We start from the raw sequence: 26,265 nt of genomic DNA, 5'->3' as shown, positions 1-26,265 counted from the left end.
ACGACCAACCCGTTGCTGGATGACTTTCCTTAGGTGTTGGTAATCAAGGAGGTTGGTGGTGGGGTGTTGTTGTGCTGCTAGCTGTGCTTCCCCGGAGAGCAAGGGCACTAAGCAGGCTGCCCATTGGTCGGGAGACCACCTCCATACCTCCGGATCATCATTTGGACCCATCTTCACCAGGGACATCAAATCAATCAAATCACTTTATTTATATACACCAGTGCAATGGTGTGTGAAATTCTTGGGTGCAGTTCCGATCAACATAGCAGTCATGACAGTGATGAGACAGTACCAATTTACAATAACATCAAATTAACACAGCACAATTTAAACATCTGATATACACATAATTACACTCAACAATATACAAATAATAACATACACTGTACTGTATACAATACGCACTATTTAGACACACATTATTCAATAAAAATACAAAATTTAAATATATAAAAAAGTATATATAGTAGTATATATAGAATGTACAGTATTGTACTGTATTGACATTCAGGCTGTCGGTTGATAGTCAGTTGTTAAGAGAGAATATAATATAATAATAATCTAATTTATGACAGTCCGGTGTGAGATATAAGAGTAAGGGTAATAAAGTGCAGTGCTGATGTATTTTGATCATGGGAGATCAAGAGTTCAGAAGTCTGATTGCTTGGGGGAAGAAGCTGTCATGGAGTCGGCTGGTGCGGGTCCTGATGCTACGATACCGCCTACCTGATGGTAGCAGTGAGAACAGCCCATGGCTTGGGTGGCTGGAGTCTCTGATGATCCTCCGAGCATTTTTCACACACCGCCTTGTGTATATGTCCTGGAGGGAGGGAAGCTCACCTCCGATGATGTGTCTGGCAGTTCGCACCACCCTTTGCAGTGCTTTGCGGTTGTGGGTGGTGCTATCGCCGTACCAGGCGGAGATGCAGCCAGTCAGGATGCTCTCTACAGTGCAGGTGTAGAACCGTGTGAGGATGTGGCGGTTCATTCCAAACTTCCTCATCCGTCTCAGGAAGAAGAGGCGCTGATGAGCCTTCTTCACAACGACTTCAGTGTGGATGGACCATGTGAGTTCCTCAGTGATGTGGACACCCAGGAACTTGAAGCTGCTGACTTTCTCCACTGGTGCTCCATTGATGGTGATGGGACTGTGTTCTCTGTCTTTTTTTCTGAAGTCCACCACAAGCTCCTTTGTCTTACTGACATTGAGGGAGAGGTTGTGCTCCTGACACCAGTGTGTCAGAGTGTGCACCTCCTCTCTGTAGGCTGTTTCATCATTGTCAGTGATCAGACCTACCACCATCGTGTCATCAGCAAACTTAATGATGGCATTGGAGCTATGTGTTGCCACACAGTCATGTGTGTACAAGGAATACAGGAGTGGGCTGAGAACACAGCCCTGTGGGGCTCCAATGTTGAGGGTCAGTGATGAGGAGATGTTGCTGCCTATTCTAACCACCTGGCATCTGCTTGACAGGAAGTCCAGGATCCAGCTGCACAGCGAGCTGTTTAAGCCCAGAGCCCTGAGTTTCTCATCTAGCTTGGAGGGCACTATGGTGTTGAATGCTGAGCTGTAGTCTACAAACAACATTCTCACATAAGTGTTCTTTTTTTTCTAGGTGGGAGAGAGCAGTGTGTATTGTAGATGCAATGGCATAATCAGTGGAGCGGTTGTTGCGGTAAGCAAACTGCAACGGGTCAAGAGAGAGAGGCAGCACAGAGCAGATGTAATCTCTGATTAGTCTCTCAAAGCATTTGCTGATGATGGTGGTCAGAGCAACAGGACGCCAGTCATTTAAGCAAGTTATTTTTGATTGCTTTGGAACAGGCACAATGGTGGATGTTTTAAAGCATGTGGGGACTACAGACAAAGAGAGGGAAAGGTTGAAAATGTCCGTAAAAACACCAGCCAGCTGGTTCGCGCACGCTCTGATGATGTGGCCTGGAATGCCGTCTGGGCCCGCAGCTTTGCGGATATTCACCCGTCGGAAGGATCGGGTTACATCCGCTACAGAGACGGAGAGTGAACTAACCTCTGTAGCTTCAGCCACGAGAGCTCTCTCCGCGAGGGCGGTGTTATTTCCCTCAAAATGAGCATAAAAAGTATTTAGCTCATCCAGGAGAGAGGCAGCGGTGTTCATGGCAGAGTTTTTATTCCCTTTAAAGCCCATGATGATGTTAATTCCCTGCCACATGCTTCTAGAGTTGGTGGTGTTAAACTGTCCTTCAATCTTGCTCCTGTACTGGCGTTTTGCGGTTCTGAAAGTTTTTCGGAGGGCATAACTGGCTTGTTTATGCTCCTCCGCATTCCCGGAATTAAAAGCGGAGGTCTGCACATCAAGTACCGCACGAACATCGTTATTTATCCATGGTTTCTGATTCGGATAGATCCATATTGTTCTGGTCGGAACCACGTCCTCCACGCACTTTTTGATGAAGCACATTACGCTATCAGCGTAAAGCTCGATGTCGTCATCAGAGGTGGACCGGAACATCTCCCAGTCCGTGTGATCAAAACAGTCTTGTAGCATAGAATCTGATTGGTCCGACCGGCACTGGATCGTTCTGAGGGTGGGTGCTTCCTGTTTCAGTTTCTGCCTGTAAGCGGGCAGAAGCAGAATGGAAGAGTGGTCTGATTTGCCAAATAGTGGGGGGGGGAGGGATTTGTAGCCATCCCGGAAGGGAAAGTAGCAATGGTCCAAAACCCGGTCCCCTCGTGTGTTGAAACTAATGTGCTGGTGGTATTTTGGTGCGTCTGATTTTAAATTGGCTTTATTAAAGTCCCTGGTCACAATGAACGCGGCCTCAGGGTGCGCGGTTTCCTGCTCACTTATAATCCCATACAGATCCTTGAGTGCCCGGTCTGTGTCGGCTTGTGGCGGGATGTACACAGTAGTGATAATGACCACTGTGAATTCCCTCGGTAGCCAGAATGGTCGACACAGAAGCATGAGAAATTCCAGATCAGGAGAGCAGAAAGACTTGATAGAATGTAGGTTCCTCTGATCACACCAGGATTTTGTTGATTATAAAACATACACCACCACCTCTGCTTTTTCGCTCTGTCCGCTCGGTGCACTGAGAACCCCGCGGGTTCGATGGCCAAGTCTGGAATCTCCGCAGACATCCAAGTTTCTGTAAGGCAGATAATGCAGCAGTCCCTCGTCTCTCATTGGAAAGAGATTCGCGCTTTCAGCTCGCAGAGCTTGTTATCCAGAGACTGAACATTTGCCAGTAGAATAGTGGGTAGCGGGGGTCGATTTGCATGGCGTCTTACTCTGATGAGAATGCCGCCTCTGTTTCTCCTTTTCCTTTTGCGTTTCCGCGGCCGTGCTGCCCAGACAAAGGGCTCCGCTTGCGTGTTTGTAAACAGCGGGTCGGCATTGAGAAATTTGAAGTCCGGTTTACAGTGTGAAATTGCTGAACCAATGTCCAAAAGCGTTTGTCTGTCGTAGACAATAAGGCAGACAACATCCAAGACAAAAAACATAAGAATTGTGGACAAAACAAACAAAACACTATTATGTTGTGTCAGAGCTCGCAACGCAGAAGCCATACTCGGTGCCATCTTGAGTCCAGCTTGAGACATGGGTGGGCTCTGGGGAGGTCTCAGCATACAATGTCATACAAAGTCCAGTAAACATAAAAAAAAGCTAAATCAATATTCGGTGTGACCACCTTTGCCTTTAAAACAGCACCAATTCTCCTAGGTACACATGGACATAGTTTTTCTTGGTTGTTGGCAGATAGGATGTTCCATGCTTCTTGGAGAATTTGCCACAGTTCTTCTATGTATTTAGGCTGTCTCAATTGTTTATGTCTCTTTATGTAATCTCAGACTGACACGATGTTCATTGGGGGGGCTTTGTGGAGGCCATGACATCTGTTGCAGGGCTCCCTGTTCTTCTATTCTAATCTTTTTTCTATTTGCAAAAGTAAAGTTTGGGAGTTTAACATTTATATTTCCTATTGACACACTAAAGCTGAAGATAAAATTAACCATCTTAAGACAAATGCTTTTGTGAAACATCTTATTTGGCTAAGACTTACGCACAGTACTGTATATATATGCATGTTAACCACAAACTGCTCCGTGGAAATAAAGCGAAACTCACAGCACCTCCTGAGATGATCGGAGAGCATTTGCAGCATTCTCATTGATGACATTGTTCTTGCAAATAGTTTTCAGATGAAGGAAACAGAGAAAAATGAGTGATAACTCTTTACATGCTCATGTTCCATGAGACAGGGTCCCGCTGCATGCTTCTGAACAAACAGCGAATCAGACACGAGCAGTGATGGCTTTACTATGTCTGTTTTTATATAATAGAATATCATAAAATTCTTCAGGTGCGTGTCTTGTGTCTAACATCATGTGTCTCTCTGAGATGTCTTACAGGTCAACCGCCTGTTGTGGGTAGATGAGCAAAATTACCCGTGCATGAAATACCTGCATTTGGACGAGGAGCTTGCAAACTGGATTGAGCCTCGTCACATTTTGAGGGTGGCGGGTGCTATTTCACACCCTGGGCGCACATAAAAAATAACAAACATTTGTAAAATCGCTCATAGAAAATGCTCTTAACTGCTAAGATCAATAGTTATTGGCAAATGTACGTGTCTTGGAGAAGCACTTTCATTGAACTCATGAACAGCAGAGCACACATCAAATCAGATGCGCATCGGCGGCTTTTCTTTCGTCTGTTCTTCAAAATATAATCACACATGTTTTGTCAAACATGCGTCTTTGTGTTTAATTTCTTGTCATACATCACTCCGAGAAGTCTAACAGATCGCCCTCCACAGTGGCTGGTACATCAGAAAAATTACCCACCACTGCACCTGAAAAATACGCATTTTATCCGCATATTTTCAAACCTTGTTCACCAGGATTAGGCTGTATGACAAATTCGGGATAAAGGAAATCAAAACAGTGTCTATGACTTCAAGCTTTGCAGTCACACCCACAATTTCTGCAGATTTTTATCTCTAGAAAGTTTTAAACGACCATGTGTTGGTGAATGGTGAGACACCAGGCGAGCCACATGATTTTTAACAAAGCTATATCGCGAGCTATATGTTCCCGACCCCTGGACTATAAGATGTATGTCAATAAGTACAGTATGTCTCAGATGTCAATAAGACATTAAGCAAATGAGACATTTATGATTCAGAATGATTGTAAATCTGATACTTTTAAGATGTTTAGCAGATGTTAGATGCTTTCCAGATGAAAAGATGTAAAACAGACATCTCAGAGATGTGCGTGTGCTATCTGGGTTCGTTGCACTGCGTTGGTCTGAACAGCCTCTAGTTTAGCCATTAGTTACATGAATGCTCCACATACTGAAGAAAATGTAAAAATACTTTTATCAGTGTCATCAGAATTGAATGGTTTCTGAAAAAAAAAAAAAAAACAGTTTCTGTGCGTACCCTGAAATGAAATCTTGCAGGCAAAAGTAGGCAGAAATGCTTACTTGATGTACAATGAATGAAAAATAGTAGTGCAATTGAGGAAATTGTTAACAAATTGAATGTAAATGTTTATATCACTTTCTGCATAAACATTGTCATATTTAATACATTATTGTTTGGTTTTAGGCCCATTTTAGTTATTGTACAGTTATACTGTATTTTGTGAAGCAGAAATGTTAAATGTTAAAATAATAAATGAGGTTTATTTGATAAATGTGCTTATAGTTCTTTAAACTATTTAATACATTCATAAAAACTCTTGTCTTAGACTCAGCCTTTACTGGCCTCGGTCTCGACTTGGACTTGGCCCTCTCCGGTCTTGGTCTTGACTCGTACTCAACCCTCTTCTGGTCTCGGTCTTGACTCAAACTCGACCTACTCTGGTCTCAGATTGAACTTGGACTTGGATGAGCTGGTCTCGACTACAACACTGGATAATGTGGTTCTGGGTGAGAACTGAATCAATTGATGGAGCATTAAATTAATGTGAGAGCACTAAAGTAACCCACTGGACCTGTGTGTGGGCTTGGTCTCACTCCCGTTGTATATTTAGCCATAACAGATTATTGTAATTCCTCTTCTGTAATACCCATAGGCCCTGTGTGTGTGTGTGTGTGCTGTCTCTGACACTCCTTGACTGAGCCTCGGGGTCATGGCTGTGTTTCTGTTCAGAAATGGGTCAGATTGTGAGACAAGTTCAGGGGCTATGTTCTGTTCAGAAAGCAGCAAAACCAGAGGACAAGGTGTTTTTTTTTCAATTTGCATGAGAGGTTAAAGGTATAGTTTTCTTCTGGGGACCACGAATTTAACAGATTATCTAGGCCGTTTTGTTTCTTTTTTATCTTCAGACAGAATTTGGTGACACCAACTGTCAAGAATCAGCAGTGGCAGGACCCAAATGCTGAGTAAAAAAACAAAAAGGATTTATTAATAGAAATAATAAACAAAAACCAACACAAACTACCCCGTAGGGGAAAAACACAGTCCAGTGCAGGGAATCCACTGAAGCTGGGCTGGGGCAGACAAACTGAATACAAGACCGACCAGAACAGGAGCACAAGACAGACTGAAATGAACATGAAACAAGACGAACTGGCAGTGGACAGCACACACAAGGAGACTAAAATAGGGAAGGAAATCAAACAGGTTAACAAGTAGGGCAGGTGAGACAAATGAACTGATAATGGGCAAACAAAGAGGTGGGGTATGATGCAAAACTGAGAAACACATGGCAATACAGAGACAAAACAAAGCCATGTGCTCTCACAAAACACAAACACCTGAATGGCATGACCGCACATCAACAAGACAATAAGGCAATATACGCTCATGCCAACCGACAGACAAGACGAGAGGATGCGTAGCAATGTCACACAAAGAAATGCCATGCATTACCTCTCTAGACAGAGCCTGAGCGTACATCGCAAGGCAAACGCCAAGCGATGCACACAACAGGCGACAAAACGAGACAGGACACCTGTGCGAGAGTTCAGCCACACACAAACCCGACACCTCAGACCGAAGTGACTGAACCTCAGCACAACGTGAAGACAGCTCGCGAGAGACAGACATAAACAATTGACACGAGTGCATGCCACCAAGATGACATAAGCACAATGCACTCATGCCAATAACAGACAGAACACGGAGCACGCTTGTCCAGATCTTGACACCAACCGAAACAGAACCAGACAGGGAAGTCAGGATCCTGACACAATTCTCCGAACATGAAACATGAGACCAACTGAGGAGCATACCGTGCGTGCAGCTGTGCGCTCCCACAAAGACAGAAACTAATTACAAGACAGACACAGAACAATGATGCCATGACCATGTCACAGAAAAAGCCAGACTGACAGAGTGACAGGATCGTGACATTACCCCCCTCATAGGATGCCACCTGGCATCCCAAAAAGGAGAACATCCAACAATAGACATGACAAACAGAACAGGAACTAACACAGAACAGAAAACACAACAGAAAGGGAGGGAAAACAGGGAGGGAGTTGAAGGAAAGGGGCGGGGTCTGGTGGCCTGGGAGGAGGTTTTAGGGAGGGAACGAGGGAGGAGAGGAGGGTAGCAAGGGCAGGAAGGCCAACAGACTGGGCAGAGGATGCTGGACAGGGGTCAAGGGACTGGACTGGCCACTGGGAGCCAGACAGGATCTAATTGGTCACTGGCGACCGCTGGTAGTGACTGGGGAATGGCCTCCATGGCTTTGGACACTGGCAAAGACTAGGGAAAGGTCTCCGTGGCCATGGACACTGGCAGCATCAGGGGAACAGGCTGGGTGCCCTTCTCCTACTCTCCCAGAAGAGGAGGAGAAGGGCACCAACTTCTCAGTCGCTGCCAGCGTCCACGGCCATGGAGGCCATTCCCCTGCCACTGCCAGCGACTGAGGAGTTGGTGCCCATCTCCTCCTCCTCTTCCGGGCAATGAGAAGCACTACTGTGGTAATGGCCACCGCCTCCTGGTGGTCAGCAGTGGGCTCCTCCGCCTCCTGGTGGTAAGTAGCAGGCTCGTCCGCCTCCTGGCTGTTAGCCGCAGGCTCCTCCACCTCCTGGCTGTCAGCCGCGGGCTCCTCCACCTCCTCGTGGTCAGCTGCGAGCTTCCTCCTCCTATGGTGACATGAAGCCTGAGACGTGCCCGGGGGGAACAGGGCATGGGCTGAGAGGGGTTGATGGATCTAGCGTTCCATCTCTGCATCAAGATCTCCACCTCCGCAAGACATGGTCCACCAGATCCCAAAAGGGCCCAAAAAAACATCTCACCAAGCTCCTCGACACTGTGCTGTTTGTCCAGACCCAACATAAAAAGATGTTGGGCCTGAGCGTACATCGCGAGGCACGCAACAGGTGACAAAACGAGATGGGACACCTGTGAGAGAGTTCGGCCACACACAAACCTCAGACTGAAGTGACCGAACCTCAGCACAACATGAAGACAGCTCGCGACCTGGGCATGCAGTGCAACGCGAAGCGTGAGAGACAGACATAAACGATTGACATGAGTGCATGCCGCCAAGATGACAAGCGCAATGCACTCATAGCAATAACAGACAGAACAAGAAGCACGTGTGTCCGGATCCTTGCACCAACCGAAACTGAACCAGACAGGGAAGTCAGCATCCAGACACCATGCTCCGACCATGAAACATGAGACCAACTGAGGAGCGCACGGCAGGGAAATAACAACCGAAGCCGTGAACTCACACAAAGACAGAAATAAAGTATAAGACAGACACAGAACAATGATGCCATGACCCTGTCACACATAAAGCCATACTGACAGAATGACAGGATCGTGACACCAACTGTCATGCTCCTAAAAGGACAAAGCACTTTGAGACATCCTGTCACATTGACAATGTGATTAGTGCTTTTCTTTCTGCATGAATCATTGCTCTGTCTTAACCCTATTTGTCTTATCTGTCTTGTTTGGTTTTATATGACTTCTCAAGATGTTGAAGTTGATATGGTGATGCACAATGAATATTTTTTTTCTCAAATTATTGAAGTACATAGACAGTAAAAATATTTTTGTCAAAAAACCTAAAACATTTCTTCATGTGGTAACATCTAAATTAACTGGTTTTATTTAAATAAAATGTTTTGTTTAAAGGGATAGTTCACCCAAAAATGAAATTTCTCTTATCATTTACATACTCACCTTCATGCCATCCAAGATGTGCATGACTTTCTTTCTTCTGATGAACATAAACAAAGATTTATTAGAAGAATATTTCAGCTCTGTAAGTCCTTTCAATTCAGGTACCAAAAAGCTCAAAGGTAGCATAAAAGTAATCAATAAGACTCCAGTGGTTAAATCCATATATTCAGACACAGTATGATAGATGTGGGTGAGAAATGGATCAATATTTAAATTCTCTATAAATTTACTATAAATTCTCCTCTCTGCCCAGTAGGTGGCGATATACACAAAGAATTTGAATCACCAAAAACAAAAGAAGAATTTGAAAGTGAAAGTGGAGAGTGATTGTAAAAAAAAACTTAAATATTGATCTGTTTCTCACCCACACTTATCATATCGCTTCTAAAGACAGATTTAATTTGACTATATCAACCTGACAAAATAGGTTACGCCAATGAAAGTAATTTTTATGGGTAAGATAAAGTAGAAATAGATCCTTGAGGTAACAACTATCTCTCCCTACTATGAGGGTGTCTCTCTCTTTCATTGTCATGAAGTTCTTTAGAAATAGGAATATTGGTCTGCCACTTCCTTACAAGGATACGGTAAGCTTTCCCCTTTTCTTTTTCCAATTAACATTTTTATTGATCAATAGACTTAACACAAAGAAAAATTATATATTATTATAACATATATATAATGAATCACATTTAACATTTTTTAAAATCCCAGCCCACACTTCCTCCTCTAATACCAAGTTTAAATCTTTCTCCCATAATTTCTTGAGAGAAGTTAAAGGTCCATCCCCCAGACTCTGAATTAGCAGGGAGCAATACACTGATGCCTCATGACCTTTTCCAAAAGCAGTAATCACCACTCCCAGAGTATCTGCCACTTTAGGGGTGTGTGTGTGCTATTCCCAAAAACAGTACAGAGCAGGTGGTGTAGCTTTAAATACCTATAGAATTGAGATCTGGGAATCCCAAAATGTTGAACCAAATTTTCAAAAGATCTCAATACTCCACTCTCATATAGGTCACCAAGTGTAGTAACCCCCCTCACAATCCAGTCTGACCAGCAGAAAGGGGACTTATTAATACATAATTTAGGGTTCAGCCATATGCTCGAGGCAACATTTAAATAAATGTCCGAATTAAATTCTCTGGACATTTTTGTCCATACAGAGTGCAAATGCGAGATAACGGGGTGTAACTTAACTTCTCCGATTAGTTTGATAGAAGGGCTTTGCAGTGGTGAAATAGGGGGAAGAATTTCCTGTTCAATACAAAACCTAATAAAATATAATCTATGTAAAGCAAAAGCTTATGCGCCACACCTCCCGCCACCACCCCTGGAAAATCATCTTCCTTTCTTATCACAGCTGCTAATGGTTCCAGGGCAAGACAGAACAATAATGGGGAAAGAGGGCAACCCTGCCGGGTGCCCCTATCCAGAATAAAATAATCTGAAATTAATCCATTTGTTTTTACCGCCGCTACCGACTGTCTATAAAGTATCTTAATCCATCCAATAAAAGTACTCCCGAACCTGTATATTTCCAAAATCTTAAAAAGATAATCCCATTCTACCATATCAAACACCATTTCAACATCAAGTGAGATGGCCGCGTCCGGAGTCTGATCATGCGCCACTGACCACATAATATTGATGAGATGCCTAATGTTGTCAGATGAGCTGTGGCCCCGAATAAACCCCACCTGATCTATATGTATAAGAGATGTCATAACTTAATCAGTTAGCCAAAAGTTTTGACAATATTTTAATGTCTAGCTTTCCCCTTTTCGTACTGTGCTTGGCCTTTTATTTGCTTTTACATTATAAAAAAGTTCAGACTCACACAAAATAATAAAGCAGATAAGAGAAAGGAAGAGAGGTGAGAAAAACTACAATAAGAAGAGTGTGAGATTTTGCCTCTGAATCGCAAATCCAATTATCCAGCAGTCAAGACCTGAGGTGACCTGTTCACTGTAGTATATGCTTGCCCTTGTTTTTTAAACTTGAGGTTTAATTTCATTTTTTTTTCATCAAGGTCAGTGTCTGTGTAGAGTGGCCTAACGGTCAGAGGCATCCCAAAATGGTGTTTATTACGATGCAAACAAGTGCAAAAGCATTTACAATAAAAATATGAAGTATAAACAAAAAAAAACTTTACAGAAACAAAATAAAAATGCAACTATGTGCAAAAATGGCTAAACCAGAAAATGGCCCAAACATTGCTTGTATGCACTCACTCTTTCAGTAAATCCAACAAAGACAAAACCAGCTTTTATTAACTTCCCCCCTCTGACAACAATAACAGATGGTAGAGCCCAATAGAAGTCGTGAGGCTGTTGTTTTAAAGGCCAAAGTATACTTCGGTTGTCCTCGTTGCTGATTGCTCCACGCATAGTATGCATGTTGCAAATTTCGTCATCAGCTCATTCTACGTGGCCTGACCGTGACTGGCTAAGATTTTCTCGACCTATGCGCATCATTGGCACATGCGCCAGCCATTGAGTGTAAAGTATACTTTGTAAAGTATACTATACTTGAAAAGTACTGTATACTTTGAAAGGCAACGCAGTTGGTCAGGTGCGATCCGATCCAGAATGCAGAAAAACTAAGGATACCCAGGCTTTAAGAATCCCTAAACAAAAACCAACATTTCTTACACTAGCTCCTCCTAGATATTTCAAGCTGCAACCACCAAACCCGGTACAGACCTTTAGAGTGTTCTGGAATAGTGTGTTTGGACATGCGTTTTTCAACACAGCAGATGATCAAAACATGAAAAAATCCCATAGACTTTTATTGAAGGAATGTTCAAATGGGCCAACGGAATACTCGTTATTTCAAACGCCAAAAAATAAATAAATCAAATGTAAACAAACCCACAAAGGCCTTTAATCTGCTTTAAGTTGCTCCCTCTTTCTCTTTCTCTCTCTCTCTCTCTCTCTAGTCTATAGTTAGCTAGCTTGCGGTTTAGTCTTTAATGTCTGTATAACTATCAAACTTTTAAAACTAGTTTACACTTTCAGACAAGGCTTTGTCAAGTCAACATCAAAGTTTGTCTTGACAAATTTATCTATCTAGTTATCTATGCTGTATGATGTTGCATTATTTGACCTTTAATCTGCAGAAAAATGTATGTGAACCGTTTGGATTTATCTGGATTTCAGTATAAATTGGTCATAAAATTTGATTTGATTTTCAATTAAGTCACAACAATGGGCAAACACAGCCTGCTTAAATAGCACAAAAAAATTATACATTTTCATGTATCTATTGAAAACACTGTGTAAACATTACAATGCAGGTTGGAGAAAGTGTAAGTATGCTTGGATTTAATAACTGGTTGACTGTGCTCTGCTAGCAGTAAGCTCTACCAAATGATTCCTGTAATTGTGGATTCATTTTATGCCTTTAAGAGTATAAACCTCCCTGACCAATGTAAAAAATGTCTATTTATTTCCCCTTTCGATACTATTTCATGCATTCAGCCAGTACCTCAACTGTCTCTTTATGGAACCTGTTTGAAGTTATGCCTATGCCCAAGAGAATACATGCAAAGAAAGAAGAACTTCTTTCATAGTTTCTGCCCTTTACTTTCTGTTTCACTCCTCCTCCTCTCCTGTCTTCCTCTACCCTGTTGCTATTCCCGCCCCTTTATTTGGGTCACTGCACTCATCCATGAGGACGGGAGATAGAAGGGAATTTCCTTACACTCCTCTTTCCATTTCCCCCAGGTCCTCTTCTCCTTTGTGTCTCTTCCCATGTCTCTGGAGAAGTTTCTGCCACCACATATCCATCTCTGCTGTAGAACATCATAGCCTAGTTTACAAGGCCCATCGGATTATCGTTGGACAGTTTGGGGCTGCAAACGTTCTAGTGGTTTGCTAACAGGGTGCTGCTGGCACCCTAATAGTTAATGATCTGGGCTGCTACCTGGTTCCTGGTTCAGTCCCATGTAAGATGACCTAGAAACTCAATAGTTACTGTTAGATCACAGACCTGCTATATAAAAATTGTGCCCTTGAGCAAGGCACATAATCACAGGTTGCTCCAAAGAGACCGTCTGTGCAATTAGTGGAGAGTAGTTCACATAGGATGAAAACTCTGCTAAATGACAAGTAAAAACGGTGCACCAGATTCAGTTTAGTTGACTCGAATGTAAATTTGTGGAGTCTTATTTGAATTTGGGTGCATCTGGAAGTGAAAATTGCAATTTCCAATTTTAAAATGGGGCTTTTAGTCATAGATCTGTTAAGGTCAGCTTCTCTAGATTCCTCACTGACAAAAAAGTACCATGGTATTACATTGTTTTTTGGATATTGTGCTGGAAGTAGTGTAATATTTCCTAAAGTCAGCTAAACAAAACTTGCACCTTATAATTTTTCAGCGACAAAGACAACATTTTTAAAGACTTTTTTTCAACCAAATTAGTATCAAAACAAAATAACTAAAAGTATCAAAAAGTACCATGACATGGTCTGATATTACATGTATTTTGATAGTACATTGGTATTTTTTGAAGTACTGTACTATAAATATTAAATATTTTTTTAGGTACTTTACATGATGGCACTATAAAACTACTAGTTTTTTTTTTTTACAGTGCCATTCTAATCAACCAGGGCTGTTTATAGAAAGAATGACTTCATGAACAAATGACAAAACACCAAAGCACAAAGTGGAATACTGCACCTCTTCAGGATGAATTGACAGCATTAACAGACATCTAACATTAACACTCCATAAGTAGCAGCAGCAGGTAAACAGGTCCATTCAGCTGGTCTGAAGGACAGAGCAGCGGTCAGAATGATTATATCATTTACCTCCTCTGTACAGTATCATATGGCTTGATAATGTAGGTGAGTGGAGGCACTGTGTGTGTTTAAGAGTATTTCCAGGCATATTACCCTCCCCCCAAGTCTGGGCTAAAAATCAGAGGCTGATTGTGGGTTTTTGTGGTAGATGTGTGTAGCCTCTATCTCTGAGGGGAGAGTATGTGTGTGTTGGGAGGTCAAGGACGGTCTCATATGCCCTGCCTCTGGCTGTTCTTGTGTGTACCCTTGTGGCATTTATTTAAAGAGCACATCAGCCTCCCACACACACACACACACACACACACACACACACACACACACACACACACACACACACACTATACCCAAAGTGTCCTGCCTCCCAGTCTGCTGGATTAATTAATCTCTCTTCCCTTCCTGATCCAGGAGAGCTGTTGAAAAGGGCCTTGCCTCTCGCTGGTGGGCATCAGATGCCAGTGCTGAACTATTCATCACCACGACTTCTGGGAGGGAGAGGGAGATGAATGGAGGGAGTGAGAAAATAAAAGAAGAAACATGAGATGGGAGGAGAGGGTGGAGGGGTGAAGGAGGCTCTCTCCCAGATGGCTGGTGCTATGATTAAAAGTAGGGATATTTCTATTGTCTAGCTGACAGAAGTCCTCATATTAATGTATGTATTGCTGAGGTGAGCACTCAGGGACAACAGAGAAGGACGTAATGAGGGGCGATGGGGTATTCAGTGTCGGAGAATTCCAGGGGATTTGAAGCAAATGGGAGTCGTGTAGATTAATAACCTCAGTCAGCATGTGCTTTGCTGCCCATAAGTGCCACTACACTGCAAAAAAAATGTCTTAACCTGTACTTTTGTCTTTTTTTCCAGTAAACATATCTGAACATCCTTAAAACAAGATAAACTGACTTTAAGCTCGAAAAAATATTTCCGTCTATTTTTAAGGTTAATGCTTTTCAATTGTATGACAAATTTCCATTAAACTGATTCAAGCAGTGTTTAACACAGGGTACATACACTCACTAAGCACTTTCTTAGGAACACAATGGTCCTAATAAAGTGCCCAACGTAGTCTTCTACTGTTGTAGCCCATCCACCTCAAGGTTCGAAGTGCTGTGCATTCTGAGATGATATTCTGCTCACTACAACTGTACAGAATGGTTATCAGAAGAGTTACCGTAGCCTTTCTGTCAGCTCGAACCAGTCTGGCCATTCTCCTTTGACCTCTCTCATAAACAAGGCATTTCCATCCGCAGAACTGCCGCTCACCAGATGTTTTTTGTTTTTGGCACCATTCTGAATAAACTCTAGAGAGTTGAATGTGTGAAAATCCCAGGAGATCAGCAGTTACAGAAATACTCAAACCAGCCCATCTGGCACCAACAATCATGCTATGGTCAAAATCACTGAGATCAAATTTTTTCCCCAATCTGATGGTTGATGTGCACATTAACTGAAGCTCCTGACCCGTATCTGCATGATGTTTGGTATTGCACTGCTGCTACATGATTGGCTGATTAGATAATCACATGAATAAGTATGTGTACAGGTGTTCATAATAAAGTGCTTAGTGAGTGTTTTGGTCAAAATTAATTTAAATACTTCAATACAGGGCTGTAACCACAATATACTTTGAGGGGGACAAGTCCCACCCCAATAATCAGATATGGCCATCAACAAGCAGTTCAGGTTAAGAGTGTTTGTGTCATGTAAGATGTAAGTATCTAACTAAATATGCAAAATTTGACCACTGTTTTATGATTGAAATGTTGTACCCGACCGACATTAATTTCCAAGGGTGCAAACTATTCACCATTTGGCGAAATTCACCGTTTTGAAATTGAAATATGTCATTTAGAGTATGTGATTTGTTTGTCATTAATAATTGTGAATGTGAAAACATTAACGGAGCAGTTTTCAGCTAATCAGGCTTAAGACAAAGAGCCAATGTGTGTATATTGTAAAGGATTTGAATAAATGTGGTAACTGGCAAGCTTTTGAAGTAGCTTTTTAGAAAATTCTCTTCACATTGTCTAAGAAAATTATATATATATAAAAGCACACACACATACAAAGTAGAGTGTTATCACCCAACTAGAACATCGTGTGACTTGTGACTTCTATTGTGTTTTTAGGTTGTGACAAGGACAGTGTAGGTAATAATTTAAAATCAATTTAAGATTTTCTAAATAATTTATTTGTCTTTAATTAATTCTGAATTTTGTACAGCATCTCCTCAGAGTCTACTTTTAAAAGAGACCATTTTATTTTGAGTATGTCTTGTCATGTTTGTGCTCAGAAAGTCGGAGTAGTTCACCTAAAAGTGGAAAATGTACTTTTACACACTTATTTACTCACCCTTATGTTGTTCAAAATCCATATGTTTTTTTTGTTTTTTGGGGGGGAACATGAAAATAGATATTTTAAGGAGCTCTATTCCACAGAATAACTGTTTATAGTGAGCAGGAGCTGTCAAGCTTCAAAAAGGACAAATACTATAAAGCATTATTAAAGATTCAGTATAAAGACATCATAACGGTATTCCATATGACAAGTGTACTATATTCCAAGCTTTCTGGGGCCATACAACAGCTATGTTTTGTATGGACTACTTTTATGGTATTTTTATAATGTTTTATTTTTTTCTTTGGACCTTGACAGCAGTGGTCAATATGAACTGTTTTTGCATGGAAAAGAGCAGCATTAGGATTCTTGAAGAAAATATTGTGTTAAGATACTTCTGGGAGGAAAAAAACAATGAGGGCTGTAAATAATTTTGTGTATTTTCTTTTTGCTAGTCAGCTGACACAGTCATGTAATTTTTCAGATACATCAATGATAAAAATAAATTAAAACTATTTTCATCTTTTCTTTGAGACAGCACAAAAAAAAAAGAAAAAAGAAAAGAGGACTGAAACAGGCAAATTGCTAGCAATGCAGACACAGTGTTTGTCTTGTACTGTGTGAACTAAAAAATACTTGTATCTTTTAAAACCAAACATTATACACTTTTGTGCCTTTATCGCATTTCAAGCTTTTATTCAGAAGATTATTGCATCAATGCCTTTATTAAAGGAACAAAGAGGACCATTAGATTTGTGACCTCAACACCTGTGACCCCGCTACCCCCAAAATGGTTTGGTCCCCCCCCAATGTTCAAGACGTGGTTATGGCCTTGCTTAATTACAATACTTAAATACAATTGAAAAAATATGTTAGGTTTATGCTTATACTAAGTGAAAAGTTAAAATCTGAACCTTTCCAACATCACAGGGTAAGTTCCCCCAATAATGAAAATTCTGTCAACATTTACTTACCCTCATGTCGTTCCTCCGTCACCTGGTGACACGTTTTAATGCACACAAGCACAAATGAGATTTTGAGAGCTACAGCAGATTTTCAGTGAACAGTGACTTCAATTTAAATCTTCATCACACAAAGCTATCAGAAGGCTTCAGAATACCTGTGTCTAATGGACTACTTTTATGGCATATTTTACCATAAAATTAGTCCATGTGACTACTTTCTGTAAAGTTTTGCCAAGTTTGCCAAGTACAGAAATATGAAGTAAGAGAAATAAACTTAATTCAAGATATATTCTCTGAAAATAAGTCTAAATATCTTACTCAATTTTGCTTTTCAAGTAAATTAGAATGTCTAGATTTTGTAATAGTCGGGCTTTTGCAGTAAATTCGTTTTTCTTTCAAAGGGGAAGTTTTCTCTAAAAGTATTGGTTTCTATGTTACGAAGAAAGCAGATGAAAATGTTGTTGTTTTTTAAATGGGGTTATGAGGCCTGAAACAAAGTGTGTGTCTTGGAGTATTGGATGATGCAAATAAACAGACATTAGAAGGAAAAGAAAAGCAATCGTAAGAGAGGGAGGAGAAGGAGCGCAGCATTCGCGTCAGCCTTTGATCAGAGCAGCACCTGATGCGGCGGAGGCTCCAGGGTGCTTCTGCGCGAGGCACATCAAGGACAGTGCTAACAAACTAAAGAGAGAAAAACAAACCAAGTAACAGAGAGGTCCGTCATCAAGCTGACACCTCAGCTGTGGGTGGTGCGCCTCTCATATCTTTCCTTGGCATAAACACACGCACAGTGACGGGAAACTGGAGAAGATGGGCTGTAAAATGCTTTGGGTTCAGGTAAAAGAGGAAATGTTTACATTTTAGAGGCTTTTATCAAGATGTTTAGGCAGAGTTGCTCATATTCCTGTAAAACACAAGCAAATGTTATGTTTTGGATGCTGGTCCCATCATGGGATTTTGTTGTGCTGGAGACCCAACAAGGCTGTTTAACTAGCTTAACCAGACCATGCTGATTAGATTTGGCTGGTTAGCATGGTCCAGTTAGCCCCTGTAGGTATATGCCATAATTACCTGTACACCATTCTGGAGATCAAAAGTATCTTTCTCCATTGATGATATATACAGTATATACACTGATGAGCCAAAACATTATGCCTAATATGCTGTTGGTCCTCCAAGTGCTGCCAAAATAGTGCCGACGCACCAAGGCATGGAATCTACAAGGCCCCTGAAGGTGTCCTGTGGTATCTGGCACCAAGACATTAGCAGCAGATCCTTCAAATCCTGTAAGTTCCGAGGTGGATCCCTGTTGATCGGACTTGTTGGTCCAGCACATCCCACAGATGCTCAATCAGATTGATCCTGCTGAAAGAGGCCACTGCCATCTGGGAATATCATTGCCATGAAGTGGTGTACCTGGTCTGCAACAGTGTTTAGGTAGGTGGCACGTGTCAAACTGATGTCCACACGAATGGCCGGACCCAGGGTTTCCCAGCAGAACATTGCCCAGAGCATGACACTCCCTCCACCGACTTCTTCCCACAGTGCATCCTGGTGCCTTATATATATATATATATATATATATATATATATATATATATATATATATATACACACACACACACACACACACACACACACACACACTACCGGTCAAAAGTTTTGAAACACTTACTCATTCTTTATTATAATGTGTTGTATTTTAGTATCTTCAAAGTAGTCACCCTTTGCCTAGAATGTACTCTTGACATTTTCTCAACCAACTTCTTGAGGTATCACCATGGGATGCTTTTTAAACAGTATTGAGGGAGTTCCCATCTATGTTGGGCACTTATTGGCTGCTCTTCTTTATTATTTGGTCCAAGTCATCAATTTAAAAAAAAAAAAATTTTATTTTTTATTAAATTTTAGTTTTATAATGAAATAAATTAATATGGTGGCACAATTATATTTTTGTCTACAAAACTAATTTCAAACATTTAAGCATAGGCCTTCAGATCAAAAGATTTTTAAGATCATGAGAAACATTTCAGTCAAGTGTTTCAAAACTTTTGACCAGTTGTGTATATAGTATATATAAATATAGTAGATGTTTTGCCAGTGTCAAGTTTTTTTTTTTTCTTAATTTTTTTTTTTTTATTTGTGAAATATGAAGAGCATTATAGGGACTTATACTTTTATATACTGTGTGTGTGTGTGTGTGTGTGTATATATATACACACACACACAGTATACTGTACAAATATAAACCTCCTTGAGCTTTGCTGGTTCACCAGCTAGACCAGCTCCAAACCAACTCTAACCAGTCTACACCAGCCTATACCAAAGGTGTCAGTGTCACCTTTAACATTTTTCAGGAGTTACAGAAGTGAGATTCTTCCCTCAGTGTCAAATAAAGGGGATATAGGTGTGAACTTTTCCACAGTGTCCCCCTGTAACTAGCTGAGATTCACAGGGAGAATATTTCATTAGTTTTGACACATTTCTAACCAACAGGTGAAAACTGTGCTCTGCTTCTAAGGGGCTATTGGCACAAACCATATGAAAACCTACCGTGTAGAGGTCCCTTGTTTTGCTAAAGGGATTTTGGAGGAATGACCTTTACAAAAGATAAACAACACATTCTCAAATTGGTTACTTTGGCACAACTGACTGAATCTGTAGGATTAGACATGGTCATGAAGAGTGTTTGGATGCTGGTATTCCTACCAGGCTTCTTAAAGAGATAGTTCACCCCAAATTAAAATCCTGCCAGCATTTACTCACCCTCATGTTGTTCCAAACACATAATTCCTTTTTCTTTTTTTCTTTTCTTTTTTTGTGGAACACAAAAGGAGATGTTAGGCAGAATGTTAGCCATAGTCACAATTGACTTTTATTGTATGGAAAAAAAGATGCAAGTGAACGGTGACTAAGGATGTATTATGGGTGGACTATCCCTTTAACTAGCTAAACCAGCAAGCCTCCCTTGGTAGAGAAACATTGCTGGTTGACCAGCATATTTTGCTGATGGCACCAAACCAGCATAAATCAGCTTGGACTGGCATGGAAATTCATGCTTGTCTAATCTGTTTGTTTCAGCAGGGTGGACTCAGGCCAAGATGGTCTAACAGTGTTCCCCCATCTATGTTAAAATACATTTCCACCAACAATCTCTTAAACAGTGAGTTATTACTCCTCATGAGATTCTACTTTATCAGATCCTGATAGTCACAGCCTGCAGCCTTTTCTAGCACTGCTATATATCCAAGGAAGACTACTTCTGAGCTCCTGTAAAGTTAATTGAAGCAGAAAAAAGTGTGCCTTTTGATCTAATTCCATACTTGCAGCCCTGTCTGTGTGCTCCACATTTAGGAATAAGCATCTGTCAAAGAGGAGTTTACTGATATGGATCTCACTTGTCTGGACATCATTACTCAGTACTGCTCCACAGAGCGGAACTAACGTCTGGCCCAGCTGACAGTTTGACTCCCACTGTGATGTGCGAGCTGGTGGAGCAGTGAATCAGAGCTGATATAGCAACACTGATGCACTGCTGATCCACAGATCTCAGCAAAGCTGCCTGCTCTGGTGTCCTGAAACAAAATGAGAAGTCGGGCTAAGCTAGTATGTATGGTATACTGTATCTAACCTTAACCAGAAGGCAGTTTTCAAGTTTGCTGAAGTGATCATATTTCAGTTGATCTATCTGCAGTTTAGAGATTAATGGATGCCTCCGTGAGAAATCTGATTAGATCGTGGAAAGCAGTGGAAATTGATTGCCACATGTGTTTGCGGTGTCTTTTGAAACTGTGCCAAGCCGAGGCAGAGTTTGAGCCGCAAACAGAGCAGAGGAAGTTTCAAAACCAGTGCTTGTGTGGTTTTTACACTTACTTGACATGAAACAATTTGTTCAAACACTTCGTAATTCAATTCTCAAAGGTGTGTAATAAAATGGATAGATCAGACTCTGAATTCTGATTGGAGGAGCTGCATTCAAAGCCATTATAAAATGACTATAAAAATACACCTGTGACTGCACATTCTGTATTGATGTGTCAGAAAGCTACATTGCTTGGCAACTGCAAACAGCAGTTAAAAGTTAAGCTTAATTGACTGCATTTGTGGTGTAATGTTGCTTACATTTTCTCCCCATTTTAATTATTGTATGGGCGTTGACCGCGTGGTGTGCTTGACGTTCTATGGGAAAACTGGGAGGAGAGTAAACAAAATGAAATTCAATACGTTCTTGACCTGAGAGCAAAACTCCACACACTGGGGCAATTAACACATGATAATTTGTCCATTCAGCAGCTCCTGGACAGTATCCTCAGCAGCTCATGGCAGTATCCTGCCACTGCCTATCTGGATGACATCATCATTTTCGGTAATGATTGGTGCGGGAGACGAAGTACAGCATGAATGAGGAGTGCCTGGCCATCAAATGGGCGGTCCTCATCCTCCAGTACTACCTACTTGGGAGGGCCTTCACCCTGTGTTTGGACCATGCCCCGCTCCAATGGCTCCATCACATGAAGGATGTCAACATGCAGATCACCCATTGGTATCTGGCTCTCCAGCCTTTTAAGTTCGAGGTGGTTCACAGGCCAGGGCCGCAGATCTCTGTGGCTGATTTCCTCTCTAGAAATGGGGGGGGGGGGTGTAATGGGGGTATGTGGTGATGGCCATGGCCGAGCGACGTCTGTGGAGAGTGAGGCCGGCAGAAGGAGAACGGTAAGGATTGACACCTCTGGGAAATTATTTCTAACAGCTGTTCTGTGTTTCAGTGAGAGCTGGAGGGGGATAAAAAGGGTGTCCAGACTGCTGGAGGGTGGAGAAAGAGACACACACGATGCTGGCTGTGTCTCCATACGTTTTATGTTGTGCTGAAAACTGTGAAAAAAAGACACTATGTTGGATTATTTACCCGGCTCCCACTTCCTCCTTCATTAGAGAGCTAGTGATTTATCACAGCCTGCTAGCTAAGTTATAATAGTTTCCACCGTATGATTTTATCTGATATGACTAGCAATCGTTATGTCGAATGTCATTGCTGCCTAACTTATGTAACCGAATTTATTGGTTATTGGGGGGTTGTTGCCGTTGACATTCGCTCTGATAAGATGATCACCTGTAACCATGGTTACACCTCAAACCATCAGATTCATCCATGCGGAAGAGCAGAGTCTAATCCCAACGTGATTACCAAAACAATGTTCCTCCGTAAGTAACCTGCAAGTATGCATCCTATGTGACTCAGTTACCAGTTGGATTACTGTGTAGGCCAGTGATAGACTTATGTTCAATGATATGATATGGAAATAAAACAAAAAATAGCCTACATTGACTTCTGAAGTAATTTTTTGTAATGGCTGTTTAAAGTTTTACTACCATTATAATGTAATGTCTTTGAATGATCATCATTTGGTGTTAAGCAAAAATAGTATGTGTTTATGAGCTGATAATCTGCCATTTTACTTGTGATTTTGTGAAAGGGAATAAAAGTCAGTGTTGTTGTAGCACCTTTGTTTCATTTTGCAAAAATATCCGTAAAGTAAGGTGATTTTTTTTAAGACTAGGTTGGTAAAATCCCCTTGTGAAGGACATCCTTACTAAAATATAACGGCAGCTCTATATTTTCATGAAGTCTGTTTGTTCCCCCAGACCTCATGGCACCCCCTTGCAGGCCTCTGGGGGTCCCTGAACCCCAGTTTAAAATCCCCTGTTTTAGTGTACAATGCTGAACATCTTTTACATGGAGATTATGTGGATAAATGTAAAATGTAATATCCATCAGAACAAGAATGATAAGCTCTATTATTTGGTTTCAGGGATTATAACATATAAGGGATGTGAAGAGTTCAGACTGTCTGTGAGATTAAGAACATGTCAGAGAGCTCTTTTAACACCTTTACTACAAACCATTTCAGTGCAGATGACCCCAAAGTGTCTCTCCCAGCTCTCTGTGCACGATTTACTCTTTCATGCTCTTTCCTCCATTTCCTCTCGTCTATCTGGAAAAAGAACTTCAAAACCACATATCTATCCCCTCGCTGCTCTGCTTAAAAATTCAACCCCTTGCTCTTCTATCTGCTTTTAAAACCCTACTTCAAAAAGGAAATCTTTTTTCCTTCATTATCAGCTCTGTACTCTTATTAGAGTTTGGTATTAATATGCATTCAATGGCCAATATTTGTTTTCTATTTGAAAATAAATCAGACTTAGATGGAATGAAATGCGGGTAGGATAATTGGACAGAGGGAGTGATGTTTAGGAGGAAGAGGGCAACAAGGAGATATGAGAATGTGCCTGAGAGAGGTGTGAGGTGAGCAGGCTATTTATTCTAAGCCACAGAAAATGTGTGGAAAGATGGGCAGAGGCGTCTGAGAGTGGAATCTTGATTAAGAATGGATGCCTGTGCCAAAACGTCTCTTATTGCTTCCTCTTTCAGTCATTCATTTGTTCGTTCGCTCCCTTTTGAGTATTTACCTCGTTCCACACATGGAGGGTTCTGTTTTTAACTCTGTTCTTGATAGCAGAGGGAAGCATATCTAAGAGACACAAGCCATGTGTGTAACGATGTGTAGGAGAGTAACATCTTAAATGAGATCTCTTTACAGTCTCAGTAATTTCTCCTTGGGAGCAATGAGATTAAATGGAAATCAAAATGAGACTTTTGCTCAAGTCTCCTGCTTCTTGGATATATCTTCTGAGAGAAAGAGCCCAGTGTAGAGCCAAGGAGGGCGGGGCCAGGCTGGAATGATGCACGCCCGGTCCCCAATCAGCCTGATGGGGCGCGCGAGGGATAAAGGCGGCCAGGGACGACGGTTCGCGCACCATCAGGCTGATTGGGGCCCGGGCGTGCATCATTCCAGACCGGCCCCGCCCTCTACGGCTCTACACCCAGTAATCTCAGTGGTCTCCTCTAGAGTTTCAAAAGAGATCTTAAGAATGTCTCAAAATGTGCTCAAATTGCCAAGATACCGAAAGTCTGAGATTTCACTATGAATTCAATCATTTCTAATAACATTCTTCCAATTTATAGCAATGTACTCTTTCTTTATGCCATCAATAGTTTCAGTCTGTTTTTAGGAATTTTAAGACTTTAAAGAAATATAACTGAGTACTCTATTTAGTCTTCTGGGCTATTAATTTCAAATTCAAATTCAATAATAAAAAAAAACCTTTATTGTCTATCCCACAGGGGGTAGAATATTTTCTTTTGACGAAAGAGAAAGAGCATTACAGTTTTCTTTTGGGTTGTTTAATTTAGAGCAGTGGAATGAAAAATATGAGCATTTCTTTTAGAAATGTGGAACTTGTATTCATCACAAAACAAATGTGTGGCAATGTAGACCGTTACCAAAAGCCCTCATGTGTTGTTGAAGTGAGGTTATGTTAGGATTGTATGTTTTTGTGATAACTCCAAAGTCTTGTTGTGTTTTCACTTCAAGGTCTCGTCACAGTGGTGACTCTGGTGGTATTTTTACGTGGACTTGTTTCATGTGCCTGGTATGCTGCCATCACTTGACTCAAGCAACCTTTGGTAGGGGCTTCAAAGCTCTGCCTGTGAGTGTCTCTCTCCTCATGCACTGGCATGTTCTCAGAGCTCTCCTCTCCTCCTCCACATCACATATTACCCAGTTCCCCCTCCTGCTTGTGTGTGTCCTCTCACCTCTGCACCTGGCTAGCATCTGAGGAACATTGAGTTTTAGTGATGGTGATTCACCCATGCAGACCCCTTAATAAATAAATAAATAAATAAGAAATTATATTTATATACATAGCTTTAAAAATGGGTTTAATTTTCTTTACGCAAAATACAATTTATTTTAGGGTGAATTATTATCTGGACATTTCTTTGACATTTTGTGCATTTGGCAGAGATTTTTATCCCAAGTGACTTCAATGTATAATTGTTATCAGTTCATTATTTTCCTGGCAGTTGAACCCATGACCTTGGTATTACAAGTGGGATGCTCTACCACTTGAGCTACAGGAACCATTTCTTGATAGTTTTCATGAAATTATAATGACACAGATATATAGGCAAGGCAAGGCATGTTTATTTATATAGCACATTTCATACACAATGGCAATTCAAAGTGCTTTACATATAAATGATAAAGAATACACTGTCTTACCATCACTGACTTGCGGTGAGATTTGGAGGACCATGAATCAATGCGATCTATACAGGGACTTAGATTAAGTGGCACCATGTTGTTGTGTAAAGAAGAGATTTATGTGTGTGTGGACCTATGGGATCACCCTTCTAATCCTAAGGAACCTTGCAGCCGCAGCCTGACATGTAGGTTGCGTGCTCTCTCTCTCTGTCTGGACTCAACTTTGCCCTCTGTAAAGTCACAGAACAGGAAATCAATGTGATCCATACAAAAAAAAGTCACTATGGTCATGCTGCCTGTGTTTCTGGCGCCAGTGGTACATCCACCAACATTGGATAATTTAATGTACAAAAAGACTTTTGCAATGACTATGGCTGTCAATTTAATATGTTAATATACAGTGCACTTTATTAGGAAGACCTTTACACCTACTTATTCATGTGATTATCTAATCAGCCAATTGTGTGGCAGCAGTGCAATGCATAAAATCATGCAGATACAGGTCGGGAGCATCAGTTAATTTTCACATCTACCATCAGAATGGGGAAAAATGTGATCTCAGTGATTTGGACTATGGCATGATTGTTGGTGCCAGATGGCTGGTTTGAGTATTTCTGTAACTGCTGATCTCCTGGGATTTACATGCACAAAATTCTCTTGAGTTTACTCAGAAAGGTGCCAAAAAACAAAAAAACATCCAGTTAACGGCAATTCTGCAGACAGAAATGCCTTGTTGATGAGGGAGGTCAACGGAGAATTGCCAGACTGGTTTGAGCTGACAGAAAGGCTACGGTAACTCAGATAAAAACTCTGTACAATTGTAGTGAGCAGAATAGCATCTCAGAATGCACAACGAATGGGTTACAACAGCAGAAGACCTAGTCAGGCACTTTATTTGGACCATAGTGTTC

At 41.3% G+C, this 26,265-nt stretch overlaps 2 protein-coding genes across 2 annotated transcripts in view; one reads left to right on the top strand and one right to left on the bottom strand.

Moving 5' to 3' along the window:
* The window catches only part of LOC127413291 (uncharacterized), a 69,356-nt gene extending 67,994 nt beyond the window's left edge, over positions 1 to 1,362 (bottom strand). The window contains exon 1 of the mRNA XM_051650298.1: positions 841 to 1,362. Coding sequence (XP_051506258.1) covers positions 841 to 1,303 — 463 coding nt within the window. The 5' untranslated portion in view covers positions 1,304 to 1,362. The remainder of the gene's footprint in view (positions 1 to 840) is intronic.
* gpc3 (glypican 3) overlaps positions 1 to 26,265 on the top strand; it is a 216,746-nt gene that overhangs the window by 77,170 nt on the left and 113,311 nt on the right. The gene's annotated exons all lie outside the window — the stretch shown is intronic.

This window comes from Myxocyprinus asiaticus, chromosome 22 (genome assembly GCF_019703515.2).
Source record: "Myxocyprinus asiaticus isolate MX2 ecotype Aquarium Trade chromosome 22, UBuf_Myxa_2, whole genome shotgun sequence".
NCBI classification, from domain to species: Eukaryota; Metazoa; Chordata; class Actinopteri; order Cypriniformes; family Catostomidae; genus Myxocyprinus; species Myxocyprinus asiaticus.
Note: the sequence above shows the minus strand (reverse complement) of the source record. Positions and strands in the feature narration are given on the sequence as shown.